The sequence below is a fragment of the Carassius auratus genome, chromosome 23 (assembly GCF_003368295.1).
Source record: "Carassius auratus strain Wakin chromosome 23, ASM336829v1, whole genome shotgun sequence".
Taxonomy (NCBI): domain Eukaryota; kingdom Metazoa; phylum Chordata; class Actinopteri; order Cypriniformes; family Cyprinidae; genus Carassius; species Carassius auratus.
In genome coordinates this window covers 17458314-17475010 of record NC_039265.1, presented here as the reverse complement: position 1 = coordinate 17475010, position 16697 = coordinate 17458314, and the positions used below count along the sequence as shown (strand labels likewise).

At 36.2% G+C, this 16697-nt stretch overlaps 2 protein-coding genes across 3 annotated transcripts; both read left to right on the top strand.

The window, feature by feature from the left end:
• The first annotated feature begins 180 nt into the window (after positions 1-180).
• LOC113041586 (cysteine sulfinic acid decarboxylase) lies at positions 181-7258 on the top strand. The gene is made up of 14 exons (XM_026200199.1): positions 181-334; positions 1666-1796; positions 1898-2024; positions 2165-2255; positions 3199-3421; positions 3513-3592; positions 3677-3731; positions 4479-4595; positions 4723-4787; positions 4866-4947; positions 5109-5308; positions 5726-5777; positions 5881-5970; positions 6074-7258. Exons 1-14 carry the CDS (start codon positions 319-321, stop codon positions 6245-6247), a joined length of 1503 nt encoding a protein of 500 aa, XP_026055984.1. The 5' UTR covers positions 181-318; the 3' UTR covers positions 6248-7258.
• A 54-nt stretch (positions 7259-7312) lies between these two features.
• Positions 7313-15667, top strand: LOC113041587 (zinc finger protein 740-like). Of its 2 annotated transcripts, XM_026200200.1 has the most exons (7): positions 7313-7430; positions 8574-8728; positions 9476-9673; positions 10374-10508; positions 10632-10761; positions 10854-10972; positions 13475-15667. In XM_026200200.1, exons 2-7 carry the CDS (start codon positions 8684-8686, stop codon positions 13643-13645), a joined length of 798 nt encoding a protein of 265 aa, XP_026055985.1. In that variant the 5' UTR covers positions 7313-7430; positions 8574-8683; the 3' UTR covers positions 13646-15667. The 2 variants fall into 2 exon arrangements, with proteins under 2 accessions (XP_026055985.1, XP_026055986.1); XM_026200201.1 differs by lacking the exon at positions 8574-8728 and having other exon boundaries at positions 7353-7430.
• Positions 15668-16697: the final 1030 nt, after the last annotated feature.

Sequence of the window (16697 nt, the reverse complement as noted above, 5' to 3'; positions counted from 1 at the left end):
AAGATATTCTCAGCATTTTAAGAAAATAATGCTGGAAATATTGTTATTCAAATATGTACTTGACAGTTGCATGCAGCCTCATATCAACTGGGTCTTCAGAAAGGTATTTTTTTAAGTTAAAGATTGATTTTTTGTTGACACACCCATATCACTCTAATCCAATTATAGGATGTCACTTGACGAATCGGGCGTGTGCATCCACGTATATGAAGGCTGGATCTTGCGATGAACCACTGAGGGTCTCGAGGCATCCTTACCACACCAGATACTACAGTGGAGTTTCATGTGCTGAGTACAGAAAGGACATAAAACATCACAATGAGCTCATCTAAAGGTGAGAAGTTTGTTTTTGATTGCACGCATGTAGTTCCCTTAAATGCACTCATTTAATAGTTTTACTAAATCGTGCATTTCAGTCTGATCATGTAATACTGTAACAGTACGAGAACTGTGTGCCTTATAGAAGCAGGAAAAACTGCAGGTATACGGGGTTGGGAATGGCAATTTTTCGAGTTGCTGATGAATGATGCATTGTATAAAAACTAAGTCGCAGAACTTGAAACGTGACACCCCTCACAGCTTTCATCTACCTCAAGTTTGGATGCTAAATAAAGTGTGAAAAAAAAACAGTAAACAGAAAAAGGTTGCACGAAATATTAGCTTGATTCTTAACAAAAGCAAAAAGTTGCATATTACAGTTAAATCTTTCTGGTTTTGATTCTTTCTGACAGCCATTTTGCTTTTTGGTGTCATATTTCCATAAAAAAAGAAAAAGAAATGGGGCGTTGATGACGTTTTCCCATCATAAAATATCGCGATTGTTGCAATGGTATTTATAGTGTTTATTATAAAACTGACTATGATTTCTGATTGGATGTGCACATCTGCTGAATTCCGTATTATGCACGGAGTAGTGGCGCTGCTTGGTAACCAAAGCCAGTTAGAGTTCATCAAAAGTGGGACATCAGGGGAAGTAGAACGAATGCGTTTATGGTCGATTGCTTTTTAAAGTTATATCAATTATATGTATGTATTATAATGCAGTATGCAATGGAATTTATACATAAAATCCATGTCTTTTAAATGAAATAGATAATTTAGTCCAGTAGTTTTAGGCTGGTCCGGTCTGGTCCACATGATGGATCAGCTTTAATAACAGCTGGTAGGGTTAGGATCAGTCTCTGAGATCTTGATCAGGCTGCTTCTGGACAACATTGATCACCAGATCAGTAACAAACCATGTGAAGATGATATGACGTTGATATTATTATGATATGAGGCTGACACATACACACAGACAATTCACAGAATTAATCAAAAGTAAGAAATTTTAGTTTTTTCGTAGTATTTCAGTAAATTTTGTCATAATTTACAGAATTGTAAAAAAAAAAAAAAAATAGTAGCCTATTTAAACTTTTTTTCTTTTTCTTTTTTTTTTTGCTAAAAAAATAAAATGCAAAACAATAGGGGAAAAACGGTAGTGTTGCATAGCCGCATATTTGTTGCTTATTTGTGTTTTAATCCTATATCATGTGGAGTAGTTTCTGAAGAGTTGTTTCTGTTAATAGCCTAAATTAAAATGAATTATTTATTGAACATTGGTTTATTTTATCATATTGTATTCTCCTATTTAGTAATATATGTACTTGTATATGTATCTCACAGAATATATGAATGGCTATGTCCACCTGGAAGAATCGGACATGTATGAGTCAGATGGCAAGCTGTTTCTTACTGAGGCTTTCAGTGTGATTATGGAGGAGATACTTCACAAAGGAACTGACTTGAAGGAGAAGGTTAAGTTTTTCAAGAATTTATCATCCCATTTAACAACTTCTGCATCTTCCTATCTTATCTTGTATCTCGGGAGATCAACTGCATGGCTTTGCGTTCACAGGTGTGTGAGTGGAAAGATCCCGATCAGCTGAGAGCTCTTCTGGACCTTGATCTCAGAGAGCATGGAGAATCTCACAAGCAGTTACTGCAGAGGGTTCGAGATGTGGCCAGATACAGTGTTAAAACCTGTATGTTGCACGTGCTTCGATCCAATCCCACTAATTATTCAAATTAGCGGTTATCCTATATTCTGAAATTATTACATTTGTTCCTCCTAAATCTTGAATATGCGGTTACATCCTGATCCAGAGCCTTTTTTCGTTCACAGGTCATCCTCGGTTCTTCAATCAGCTGTTTGCTGGTGTGGACTACCATGCATTGACAGGACGGCTCCTCACTGAATCCCTCAACACCAGCCAGTATGTGTGAATGAACTTCCACATAGACATTTTCAGTTGTTCATGTTAATGTGTTACAATGAATGTGCCTTTTTAAAGATCTCAGATGAGTGCTGAAAAAAACGAATGCCGTTTTAATAACTGAGGGGTTAAAAAGTGTTGAAGTAAATTGTAAGCTGTTACACTGAAGTTTTCCATTAAACTTTGTTGTCATAGTAATAAGTAACTTATCAGAGCACTTGAAGCTATCAGATGACACCGTTTGATAACAGCACGGAGCCGCTGGTTTCACTATCTAAAAACTGTGTTGATTAGAGATTGATGAAATTAGGATCTGAAATTTTAAGATAATGCAAAGAATGTTGTTATCATTAACTGAAAATGTACATGCACAATATAAATTTTAAAAAATAAATGATAACTAAGAGATAAAATTGCTACAAATGAAAACAGAAAATATAGAAATAAAACATCATAACATTTTTTAAAGTAATAGTTCAAATTTACTCATCCATCAAAGATGTAGGTCAGTTTATTTTTTCATCAGAACAGATTTATTTATCAGATAAATGTAGCTTTATATCACTTGCTTACCAATGGATCCTCTGCAGTGAATGGGTGCCGTCAGAATGATAGTCCAAACAGCTGATAAAAACATCACAAGAATCCAGTCCATCAATGAATGTCTTGTGTTGTGAAAAGCGGCATGTTTGTAAGAAACAAACCCAATGCAGCTTTTCACTACACAAGACATTCACTGATGGACCGGATTATTGTGGATTACTTATCAGATGTTCAGACTTTCTTTGTGATGGCACCCATTCACAACAGAGGATCTACTGGTGAGCAAGTGATGTTGCTACATTTCTCCAATAAGTTCCCCAAATCTATTTCTTTAATAAATACTATGAATACATATCATGACTGCTCAATCTGCAACATACTCAGTGTGAAGTTTTCACAGATACACTTATGAAGTGGCTCCGGTGTTTGTCCTGATGGAGGAGGAGGTGCTCTGCAAGCTTCGCTCTCTGGTTGGCTGGTCGGAAGGAGACGGGATATTTTGTCCTGGGGGTTCAATGTCCAACATGTATGCCATGAACGCTGCACGGTACTGGGCCTTCCCTCAAGTGAAGACACAAGGCTTGTGGGCCACACCACGAATGGCTATATTTACATCACAACAGGCAAAAAGACAAGACCCATTTGTTCTAATTTTAGATTTAAAATAGCAAATAAAGCAGTATTATTAAAACTGTATACATTTTTTTTTTTTAGAGTCATTACTCAATGAAAAAAGCAGCTGCTTTCCTTGGTATTGGAACGGACAACATTTTCATTGTAAAAGTGGATGAAAGGTACAGGAACTTATCTCTTAACACATTTTGGAAAACCAGTGTTTCACTTTAAATTGTTTCAAATGTTTTTTTGTGCCCCTACAGTGGCAGCATGATACCAGAGGACCTGGAGGCACAAATCGTGCAGGCAAAATCACAAGTAAATATTGAAATTATATCAGTAAGATGATTTTTTTTTTTTTTTTTGAAAATATTCTTTTATGCTCACCAATACAGATTTTATTTTATTTTATTTTTGAAGATAATATTGTGAAATATTATTATAATAAAAAAATATATATTTTAATATACTAAAAAGTTTATTCATGTGATGCAAAGCTGAAATTTCAGTGTCACATGATGTTTCAGAAATCATTCATGCTGAAAACAGTTTTTTCAGAATTAATAGAAAGGAAAGTTGTAAAACATTATAAATATTTACTTTCATTTGTGATCAATTCAAGGCATCCCTGCTGACCCCTGTTTCATATTTAATGGTAGTATTATGATTTTATTATGAACTTTATGGTAAATTTAGAGCAGTTTGTGTAAGTGAGAACTTAGTTCACCTAAAAATTATGATTTATTATCTCATTCCAAATGCATTTGAATTTCTTCCCTTCATGGAACATAAAAGGAAGTATTTTGCAGAACGTTCAAGCTGTTTTTTGGACAAAGCAACATTAGATAAGCCAGAAAGTGTTCTAAAGACATCTGATTGTCTGCTTTCATGCATTGAAAAGAGCAGTGTGTGAACATTAGACAAAACATCTCCTTTTGTGTTCTATGGAAATAAAAGGTCATACAGATTTGGAAAGACATAAGGGTGACAAATCACTTTTTTTAATGAAAAGTCCAATGGTCAAAAGTTAATGGTGTTTAACCATTGTCTCTGCTTCTCCTTTAGGATGCTGTCCCATTTTTTGTTAATGCCACAGCGGGTACCACAGTGCAGGGTGCCTTTGATCCTCTGACCCGCATAGCTGACATAAGTGAAAGAAACGGCATGTGGATGCACGTTGATGTAAGTGCAGCACTTTTACCTTATGTAACACTATTGTGCAGCATGTCTATATGCATTTGGCCCCCACCTTGTTTGCAGAATTTCACCCATTTCTAACTGATACAGTCTGGTTCTCTCTTTTTTACAGGCCGCTTGGGGAGGAAGCGTGCTGTTTTCCAAAAAACATAAACATCTGGTTGCAGGAATAGAAAGGTTTGAACACTGTGATTCGGATAGAGAAGTAGTCCATTTTTGACTATATCATTTAATGTTTGTTTTTTTAACACTCAGAGCAAACTCTGTGACTTGGAACCCTCACAAAATGCTTCTGGCGGGATTGCAGTGCTCTGTGGTTTTGTTCAGAGATACCACGGTATGAACACTTATGTAGCAATCCATCTCTCTTTTCTTTTACTTTTAACCCCGTGCAAGTCAATTCATGCAATGTTTTTGCTTATTTGTGAAGTGAACTCATATTGACTTGCACACAAGTGCAACTCACTGTTCCTAATTTTATCTTCACTCAATCTGTAGAATCTGTTAATGCACTGTCACAGTGCCAAGGCAACCTACTTATTCCAGCAAGACAAGTTCTACGATACAAGTCTAGACACGGGAGACAAATCCATCCAGTGTGGCCGCAAGGTGGATTGTTTGAAGCTGTGGTTGATGTGGAAGGCAATAGGAACACATGGTCTTTCAGAGCGAGTGGAGAAGGCCTTTGCCCTCGCAAGGTATTTGACGCATATGTTAGATGTTGTTGTTGATTAATACACCATCAGTCTTTTTGTTAAACACGATTGACTTAATGCACTATTTACTTAAATGCATTGCAGTATATTATTAGATTTTCTGTTTGAACATAATTTAAAATTACATTTATTTCTGTAATGCAAAGTAGCATTTTCAGCCTCATTATTCCAGTCTTCATTGTCACACGATCCTTCAGATATCATTAAGATATGCTGATTTCCACAAACAGTTATTATCATTGTCATTGTTGAACACAGTTTGGTGCTTAATATTTTAAACCTAAATGTACCATTACTGTATGTTTTATTTATTTATACGTATATATATATATATATATATATATATATATATATATATATATATATATTTTAATAATCTATTATTTATGTCTGCACTAGGTATTTAGTTGAAGAAATGGAGAAGAGGGACAATTTCAAGTTGGTTTGTAAGGTACAGTGTTGCACTGTATACAAACCCGAAGCAGTATACTAATGTTTACATAAACATGATGCATGTTTATATATTTATATATGGTTTGTGGTTTCCAATATAGGGGCCTTTTGTGAACGTTTGTTTCTGGTTCATTCCACCCAGTCTGAGAGGGAAGGAGAACAGTGCAGACTACCAGGAAAGGTTATCAAAGGTCAGCTTCGTTTAAATGTAGAATGACAAATAATGTGGCAGAAAATGTCATTATTGAGCACGGAATGATTGCTACTAATGTCATGTCTAATGTACGCCATCAGGTGGCGCCAGTCATCAAAGAGAGAATGATGAAGCGTGGCACGATGATGGTGGGATACCAGCCCATGGATGAACACGTCAACTTCTTCCGTATGGTTGTGGTTTCTCCTCAGCTGACCACCAAGGACATGGATTTCTTCCTTGATGAGATAGAGGAACTAGGAAAGGACCTGTAGTTTGTTTCAATATCTATGCTCTACCAATAGACTATGTCACATTATTTCCCCCCTTAACTTATCATGTTTAAAGTTGCAATTTTCTAAAGGTTGCTAAAATGTCGACTTATAAGCGGTACATAATACTGACTTCAATGAGAAAGCTCGCAAAAAAATATATGCATCTACAGAGGTCATGAAGTGAATGAATCTCATAGATTCTGGCCGACCTAAGTATTGATTTCATTTAGAAAACCTAATTTTAGGTAGCCTATTAGGGCCTTTACTAATGAGTCTGATTATATAAATCATGTGTATTAAATAAGGCCGACATCCAAGATCTGCACTGTAGAGGCCTCCAGAACCAGGATTGAGACGCACTGTGTCTGTACATGTGATGTCAGCAAACCTGAATGTGCAAAATGATTGATTCACAGTTGGAAAGTGTTTCTGATTGGCTAAAGCATGGGCTGTTCCCCTTACTCTCTCTCTCTCTCACTCTCTCACACACGCTCTTTCTCTCTCTCTTTTCTATCAGAGTCAAGGGCTTTCACAGAAACAGGAGTGATTTTTTTGTAGCACACTTGTTTCAGTGATGTCTGTTAATAAGGTGATTTTATGTGTACTGTTCAAAAATAGCTTTAAATTTAAGTACTCACAAGATTTTTTTTTTTCTGGTGTCCATAATTTAATAAGGATATTGTATAAGTTAGTTAATAGTATAGTGACTTGATTGTATTAAATGCATTGTCTGCATAATTTTGCTTTAGTCTCCTTTATAAAGGAGAATTACCCAAACAATAGGTCAATATACATAGGCTCAACATGTCCCTTGAAGCTGAAAGCTTAATTTGTTGTCACTTGTTTTACTTTCTATTGAAATTTGTAAATTAAAACGTCAATGTTTGTCACTAAAACCTTTATATTAGAAAGGGTATAATTATATTTCCTCGTTTCCAAATATCAAATAAAGGTTACTTTTTGCAAGCACCACAACATTTGACATTTTAATAAAATAAATTCCCTCATTGACGCTCGTGAACTTTATTTACACCGGAAGTAGCCTGTTATTTGTTGCCAGTGTGGGGATCACGTGACAGACGCTCTCCCCAGAGAGCACTTCCGGTAACGTTTTCTGTGTTTGTAAACTGAAAAGATTGTCCGACAAGAAAACATTGGGCTACTGTAAACGAAGAGGAGTAAGGTAAAACAAATGCGCGCAGACTGCGGTGCTGCTTTTATTAAACCTACAGTAACATTTTAAAAAGATTCACGTTTTAATTCCACTGAAATATGAAGTTAAATAGACGGTAAACTCGCGCCCTGTTGTGCTGCAGGATGAATGGAGGACTTTACATTAAAAATGTCTTTACACTTCAGACTGAAGAAAAATGAATTTCACTCAGAAATTGAGATTGTAAATATCCTAATTTGCGCATTTTGTTACTTTTAATACAAGCTGTAATTTGCATTCATATATCATGGTTTCTAATAAAAGCACACCAAACCGCAAAGAAGTTTTGATTTATTACCTATAATTTCAGGCTAATTGAGTTATAATAGAGTGTGTTACATAGACGCAGTAGAGTTGTTCTTGTAAAGTTTGTTATCTTTGGCTTGATTTGCTATAGATTGCAATCTGTTTGTCATGGGATTAGACTGATGCAATTTTATTTTCTATCTCCTGGAATTAATTTAACCTCCAGGACCCTGCAGGTTGCCAAATCCCTTCACGAGCCGAATAAATGGAAATCACATTATTCACCCACTCACCTCGATCTATATGTCATTGCAATCATAATTTGTTAATTTTGTCTTGTGCAATTGCTGTCATTGTCCAGTGGCTTCCGTGCCTCATTCTGGTCATTCATGATTTATAGTTGTGTTTATCTGGATCTTTGAGGGTGAGTTAGTCGGACTGCTGCACAGGGATAAGCGATGGAAGGAAAGAGGGTGGTTGAAATCAATCTGTTTTTTTATTCCAGTGAGTTCCAGAATCCGACCAAGCAAATCCAAAATCAACAGGGCATAAACCCTCGGATGTATTCCTTCCATTTGAGTTTGACAGAACCGATGAGAGTCCACTCCACTTAGTTTTAGTTTTGACCTGGTTTGTTTCCAGATGTCATTTAGGGACTCTTGACGCTAATCTGAAGCCAAACTCTCATGGCTTAAAAACACAGCCCTATAAGCCTACATAAACAAAGGTTTGGCAATGCAGACATGGAAAATGTCTGATTCTAGCGAATAAAAGCCATGATTTGTCCACGGTTGGGCTAGATGTGTGGCAACATCATAGACAGAGATGGATATTACCCTGGCTTTATATCCCCCCTTCTGTTTCTAGGCTTGGGCCCCTGATGGTTGGGGCTTGTGTGGTCTCTAAACACTCTCCCTGCCCCGAGCGAAGTTCTCTGTAATCCAACACACACACACACACCCACTCTCATCACTGCGATGTCACACCTTTCCAACAGCTCAGTGCGAGATCACATGAAATGGGTCAGTGTGTTTTTTTTCTCTTCTTCATTTGCATTTTCTGCATTTGTCCACATTTGTTTGAAAAAGAAGGCCTTCATTTTCCTTTTGCTTGGCGTTTCTGTGTATTAACTCTTTGTACTTCACTTTCACAGCGTGACTTGACACAAAACGTACACAGATTTGTTTACCAGTAATTGGGCAGATCTCACAAAAGAACATGTCTGGGACAAATTTCTCCCAAAATTATTTTTTTGCATTAAGTTAAGCCTTTTTAGGACCATTTAGGATTTTTTAAAAAACATTTTAATTACAATTAAGCACATTTCACATTGTTTTAGTGTTTAAAATATCTATAATTTTACCTGATTATAGATTTTATTTAACTGCATTACACTGACAAATTACTATATTGCAATAATGAGAATGACCTTTGTGAATAATATAGTTGTGGGGAATTCTTATAACAACATCATTTATTTCAAATAAATAAATAAATATTTAATTTGACAGTTTTGTTCTCAGTGATATTAAAATACATAATTTATGGAAAAATATTAATTATAGTTTTAATAATAATTTAACATAATTTATAATTACTACTACTACTAATATGAAATGTGTATTTTAGGATCATTATGACAATGTTAACAAAAATATGTGGTAACTGGGTCACATATGTCAGATTTCAAGCTAAATTTCCAACCCATCAGATTAGTGACCTTGGTAAGCGTTGTTAGTTAGTATGTTTGTGGTTGTATTTCTACACAGGCTGGGTTGCTTGGCTGTGAAGCGGTGCTGTCCAGCATGGCACTCATGCAGGCCGGCTCCATGCCCAGCCATAAGAAGATGGGCTCTCATCTGGGCCAGGGACAGAGAGAAAACAGTCACAGCAACAATCACAACCAGGACACCCACAGCCAACACGGCCACATGGTGCTTCCCTCAGGAGTCAGCTGCCCACCACTGGTAAGGGAAAAAGACATGATTTGTGTTAGGAAAGAAAGTCATATTGGTCTGGAATGACTTTTTGAGGTGAACTATTCATTTCAATTTTGAAAGTCTTCCACAGAATCCTGCAGCTTACACTAAGGTCATGGGTTCAATTCCCAGGCAATGCATGAAATGATAAAATAAGTGATTTTAATGCAATTTGAATTGCTTTGTTTGGATAAAAACTACCAAATGCATAAATATACAGTACCATTCAAAAGGTTGTGTGTATATGTATATAGTTTATTCACAAAAAACAATAACATTTTTTTAATTGTGTTATGTTTTTATTGTATTAGTTAGCTGTATTTTTTTTATTATTTAATCAAAACAATCCAACTGCAGTTTGAATGATATTAATTGGAATGCAGGATAATAAATAAACAGGATTTTGAACACTTTTAAAAATGGAGTCTTCTGTTTTTGCAGATGATCTCTTCATATAAATGTAACACTTTAATTCAACAAGGATGCATTAAAATGAACAAAGGTGACAGCAAAGACATTTATAATGTTACAGAAGATTTTCTATTCATCAAAGAATTCTAAAATACACTATTTCCACAAATATATTAAAAGCAATTATTTTCTACTTTTTTATTTTCTACTCTAACTTCATATGGTATAAAATCATTTGCATTCAGTTCGGTGACTTATATACTCTGTTTCTGAACAGCTCATCCGTAAGGACGGAGAGTTTCACTCTTCCAGGCTCTTGGATGAAAAAGACATGCAAGCCAGCCAGAACGTGCAGCCAAAGAAGAAGAACAGGAAGTCTGGACTTCCCACCAAAATGAGAGAAAAACCCCAGGCATGCGTTCAGTCTGTCTGCAGTATTGCTCCGTGATTTTGCCTGTTTATCACATTTACACACTTCCTCTCGTATTTGTATCCTGACTGAACACTGTTGTTTTTTTCTGTATGTGACGTGAAGGTGGAGATTCCTGACGTTAATGACGATAACTCACTCAGCTCTCAAGTGCAGAAGAACTTCATATGTGAGCACTGCTACAGTGCCTTCCGCAGTAGTTACCACCTCAAACGGCACATTCTCACCCATACAGGTACACCATAAGCCTTTCTGCTCACACGTCATCTTCTGATTCATACAAAGAGATGCATGAAGTAAATATGTGTACATCTGTGTGTGTTCTAGGGGAAAAGCCATTTGCGTGTGATATGTGTGACATGAGGTTTATTCAGCGCTATCATCTGGAAAGACATAAGCGTGTTCACAGCGGTGAGAAGCCTTATCAGTGTGACCGCTGCCAACAGGTGAGACATGACACACAGGGACCTTGCTGTTTGCCCATTATGTGCATAAATGTGTGTCTGTATGATAGTATTACAGTACTTTTTAGTGTCCGACAACATAATGGTGGCTTTATAAAAAGTCAAACAGGATATCTAAGTAGCAAAAGTGTCATTGTATCCATCAGGAATCAATTTCATCACAAAAATTTTTTATTTTGCTAGAATGAAGTGAAGAAGTTGAAAAATAAGACCGCTTGGTGATGCTAGCTTAAAAACAGTATATTATATTTAGATGATTGACAGTTTGGAGATAGTTTCTTATTTAAAATAACTGACTGTAACACTGATTAATAATAAATTGTGCACCATAAGTCTAGAAATGTGTATTAAGAAAGTAAATATGGTACGTTTTCCTTTTATTTTGATTTTGCCTTTATCGTTGTGATAGCAGATTATTAACAAAATCTTATAGGGGGGGTGAAATGCTCGTTTTCACTCAATATCCTGTTAATCTTGAGTACCTATAGAGTAGTACTGCATCCTTCATAACTCCAAAAAGTCTTTATTTTTATTATATTTATAAGAGAAAGATAGTCTGTACCGATTTTTCCCGGAAAAACACGAGCGCCTAGAGGCGTGATGTGTGGGCGGAGCTAAAGAATCACGAGCGCCAGTAGGCTTTTGCGTTGAGATCGTTTGGAAGCTGTGACACAGATCCAGAGGCTGAAATTTAACAAGAGCAGCATCAGCAACGACGTCTCTATGTGGTATGTACTGAAACTGTATATATTGCTTAGCGGTTTTGGAAAATGACTAAATTCCACTTTGTCGTCTTTTTTTTTTTTTTTTAAGCTGTACATGTGGAAAGTGCAGTTTGATGACAACATCGCATGTTGTTTACTTGATGTGCTTACGCGCCGATAGCTAAGTTAACAACACAGAGACATTTGAAGCAGTTTTACTCACCGCATGCGGTTCCAACACACGATCGTGACCCTTTTTCGTTGGGACTGCATTATCCTTAAGAAATAAACGATGTGCAAATCCGACGTCAAACTGGGTCTTGTTCTTAAAACAAGCATCTTCGAAATGCAGGGAACAAACAAAAACACTTGCACAACTCCGTTGATGCTCTGTAAAAATAAACTCCATCCACTGGTCCCTTAATGCTGTTTCTCTTTTGGTAATCTGTGCAGGGTTGTCTTGACCTGGCAACCAAAAACACACTTCTTTTGTGACTTTTCGCGACGCTCTCGCTCTGATCAGTGAATGTCTGTTGTGCTCTCAGTGCTGTGCTATACGGGAGCGCGCGCTCTTCCGGCAGAAGTGCCTTAGGACCCATTTTTTTCGCTCCAATTCCGCTCCATTTAACGTCACACAGACCCATACTCGAAAAAAACTTTCCAAAACTTGTGACAAACCGGAAGAGTTTTTTTTGGAACAAAAATACTCCTTCAAACGTACAACTTAATTTTTGAAACTTTGTCCATGTTTAGCATGGGAATCCAACTCTTTAACAGTGTAAAAAAACTCAGTATGCATGAAATAGCATTTCACCCCCCCTTTAATGCATATACATATATTTGCATATACTTTTGAGTGCTTATGCCTGAATTATGCCAGAAAACTGTATACAATATTGTTTTTAAGCTGGTAGGACAATTTAGCTGGCAGAAATCATGATCCGAGTCTGATTTGGTCTGCAATATCAAACTGGACCTATTCACTACAGATTAAAACAATAATAATACTTTTATTCATGCATTGTGTATGCAAGTATGCATTATTTGATCAGAACTGACATTAAAAACATTTATAATATTACAAAAAAAAAATGTTTCAAATAAATAATGTTCTTTATATTCATCAAAGAATCCTGAAAAAAAAATCAGTTTCCACAAAAATATTAAGCTGTTTTTCTAAAACATTGATAAAGATGAGAAATGTTTCTTGAGCACCAAAACAGCATACCAGAATGATTTCTGAAAGATCATGTGACACTGAAGACCAAAGTAATGGCAGCTTGTAGTTAGATTTAGTGTTCCTATAGCTCAACTGGTAGAGCACTGAGCTAGAAAGCAAGCAAGCGCAAGGAAGGGGGTTCGATTCCCCGGGAACACATGATATGTAAAAATTGATAGCCTGAATGCACTGTAAGTCGCTTTGGATAAAAGCGTCTGCTAAATGCATAAATTTAATTTAATTTAAAGTGCTAGCATTTCTGATCAAATAAATGCAGCCTTGAACATTAACATTAAAAATGGTGCATTTTTACATTAAATACACAATGTAATTCATATACTCGAAAACATAGTGATAACAAAAGTGTGTAGCCAGACAATAAAACCATAGTTCCTACAAAAGAACACTTTAAATGGCACGCAGGGGCTTTTTGGGAAACTCTTTCGACACTGGGAATCAGTGAATCAGTTCATTTAAAGCATGTCCAAAACAGCCAATTCATTTAAACCGCATATCTTCTCTTGTCAAAAAAAGAGGCTAACTCAGTCTTCTATTACACAGAACTTTTCCAGAACTGACCGGTTACTACGACATCGGCGTTTGTGTGCCGTGGGCATCCCTAAAGAGGAGAACCATCCGTGCTGTGAGGGACGGTCTTATTCTCAGGACCCCTCCCAGCACTCGGCGTCCTGGAGCCCACTGCAGACAAACAACAGCAGGCTGGCGGCGTGACAGCCGTCCGATCGTGTTCAAACCACTTCCCAGCAAACACAATGGACTTGCCAACATGACCTGACCGGGGGTCTGAGCCTGTAAAAACTGTTTAAAGATGTCCAACACGTCCAGCTCTGATTCAGTCGGCTCAACCCCAGTGGACTGTTTTATACTGCTTAGACTCTGGGAAATAGCTTATTTTGTATTTTAGACGGTACTGTGATCAGCAGGTGGGTTAGTTGTGCATTCATCCCAGTCAGTAATGACTTCTGCTAGTTTAGAAATGCTTGCTTTTGTAGTTCCCATGCAGGACTGTAGATTGTTGGGATTCTCAGTGTTACTGTTGCTCTGCGAAATGTTGCAAAAAAAATCCAGTCATTTCATTAGGGATCTGCACAATCGGGAGTTTCACATGAAGCTGAAAAAGTTTCACAAGCAGATTTAGCTTCTTTTTAAGTTGGTTCCACAAATTCACAGCTTAGATCAAGAGAAAGCTGCTTGGTTTTAAAGTGACGTGTGCTACATGCATCACTACACTGTTGACAAAAGCCAATGGGACTTTTCCGCCACAAAATTTCACTGAATTTACAGAATTACAAACAAGTCAGCCGTAGTGACTGTAGACACATTCTGATACAATACAGTTTCTCAGTGTGCATAGTAATGCATCATTCCCAATTATGTGAAAAGTTCAAGAAATACTTAACCCAAAATAGTTCACTGAATAAAGAAAATTTGCTGAGAAAGAGAAATGTAGCATTACATCACTTGCTCACCAATGGATCCTCTGCAGTGAATGGGTGCCGTCAGAATGAGAGTCCAAACAGCTGATAAAAAATCACAATGATCCACAAGTAATCCATATGACTCCAGTCCATCATCTAACATCTTGTGAAATGAAAATCTGAATTTTTGTTATAAATGAATCCATTACTAAGACTTTTTAAAACATCAAACAGCCTTTGCTTCTGGCTAAAATACTTGTTTTTCCATAATATTGGTTTCTCCAGTGAAAAAATCATCTTGTCTGAATGAGGAGAGTAAAATGCAATGATTAAACACCGTTTACAAGCCAAAACAGTTCAAAACACCAATATGTCGGTGGATTTTGATATGAGAGGACAATAGGAGAGGGAGGAAACGTTACGTATTATGGTCAAAAGCGCCAGGTTAAAGTTAAAAATGCCTTAATTTCTTTCTTTTATACTTCACAATGTATCTCATGAACTGAAATCTTGTGGATTATTGTGATGTTTTTATCAGATGTTTGCACTCTCATTCTGACGGCACCCATTCACTGTAGAGGATCCATTGGTGAGCAAGTGATGGGATGCTTAATCTCCTCAAATCTTATATGATGAAGAAAGAAACACATCCACATCTTCGATGACCTGAAGGTGAACAAATTATTAGCAAATTTCCATTTTGGGGTCAATTATTCATTTAAATACTGTGATAACAGCTCATGGCCATCGACAGCTTTACACAGGCCTTTACAGTTTTAGCAGAAACATCTGGAATAACATGCATTCTACATTGACAGAAGAGCTCTTTTTCATCTATATTATGGTGTCAAACTTTGGAAGTTGGTCTTTCGGTCAACTTGAACACTGACTTTTCATCGAGTATTTGCGTATGAATGACACATTTTGTCAAGTGGTATGTCACAAGCATCTCAGTTCCTTGTTTCAGAATAACAAGGAAAACCTTTTAACAGGTTGTACAGTTCATAGAGAGACAGATGTTTATATAAAACCACTAGTTTTTCACAGAGGTCTCGTTACATTTCTTATCGCGTAGACCTCGGTCCTTGAACACAGATTCTGACATAGTCAAGTTTGAGTTGATATATTTTTTCAGCATTTTAGATCATTTAAATAGAAACCGTAGTAGGATTAGACTGCTGCCACTGTCTTGATGGAGCAGATTCACTGTATTTTTATTTTTACGTGTACGCCTGCATGTTCCTTCCGTTAGGCATATACAGAAAAAGGACTTGTATTGTGATTGTTTAAAATAATGAAAAACATTTTTGATCCATTTGTTTGGTATTTTTTATTGCTCTCAAACATGAACTACAGGTCAGCTTTATTCTATCCTGTTAGACACCATATAGTGAGTCCTAGGACTTCGAGTTGACAATAAAAAAAAAAAAAAAAAAAAAAAAGTGGGTTCTGTTTTACTCCGAACAAGCTTAATTGTATTTAGTTATACTTTTATTGTATATGAACTGGTATAGCATGGTGATCTTCATCAACACTAAGACTATTTTCTGACTTTTTAAAAAAGGTTATTGGTTTGATACCCAGCTAGTAAGCTGATAAAATGTGTATCTTGAATACACTTTTTTGAATAGAAGCATTTGCCAGATGCATTAAATATAAACCATTAGAAATACATTACCATTCAAAAATGTAGGTTTGGTAAGATTTTAAATTCTTTTTTTTTTTATGAAGTCTGTATTTTAAAAATAATTAGAATTTGAAACTCATCTTTCAACATCTTTCAAAGAACAGCATTTATTTGAAATAGACATTTATGGATTTCAGATTAATTCAATGCATCCTCGCTAAATAAAAGTAGTTTCTTTCAACAAAAAAAACGTACTGATCCAAAAATGTTGAATGTTAATGTACATGCTTACCAGTAGGTGGCGCTATCCACCAACTTTCAACACGTCTGCCGAAGCATATAAACAGATTTTGCATTTAAATGTCCTTAAAAAATGATTTAGCATAGTTGTTGTGGGGTTTAATTTTACCTGTCATCATTCAATGCCTTCATGCCTAACATATATGGGCCTAGATGTTCATATATGCTCTACATGCTGCATACATTACACAGCTGTTTTCATATGATCCAGTAGAGGGCGATGTGTTCTTTGACATGTAAATGTGTGTGTGTGTGTGTGTGTGTATTACAATTTAGTGAAGTTGTACTTATTTCTTACCTCTATTTTGACTCCAGGCAATAACTCTATAAAATACTAGCCTAGTATTATATACTTAAGTATGATTTTAACCCACAATAGAAGCAACTTTCATTGCAGTATGGAAATATTATTAATAAA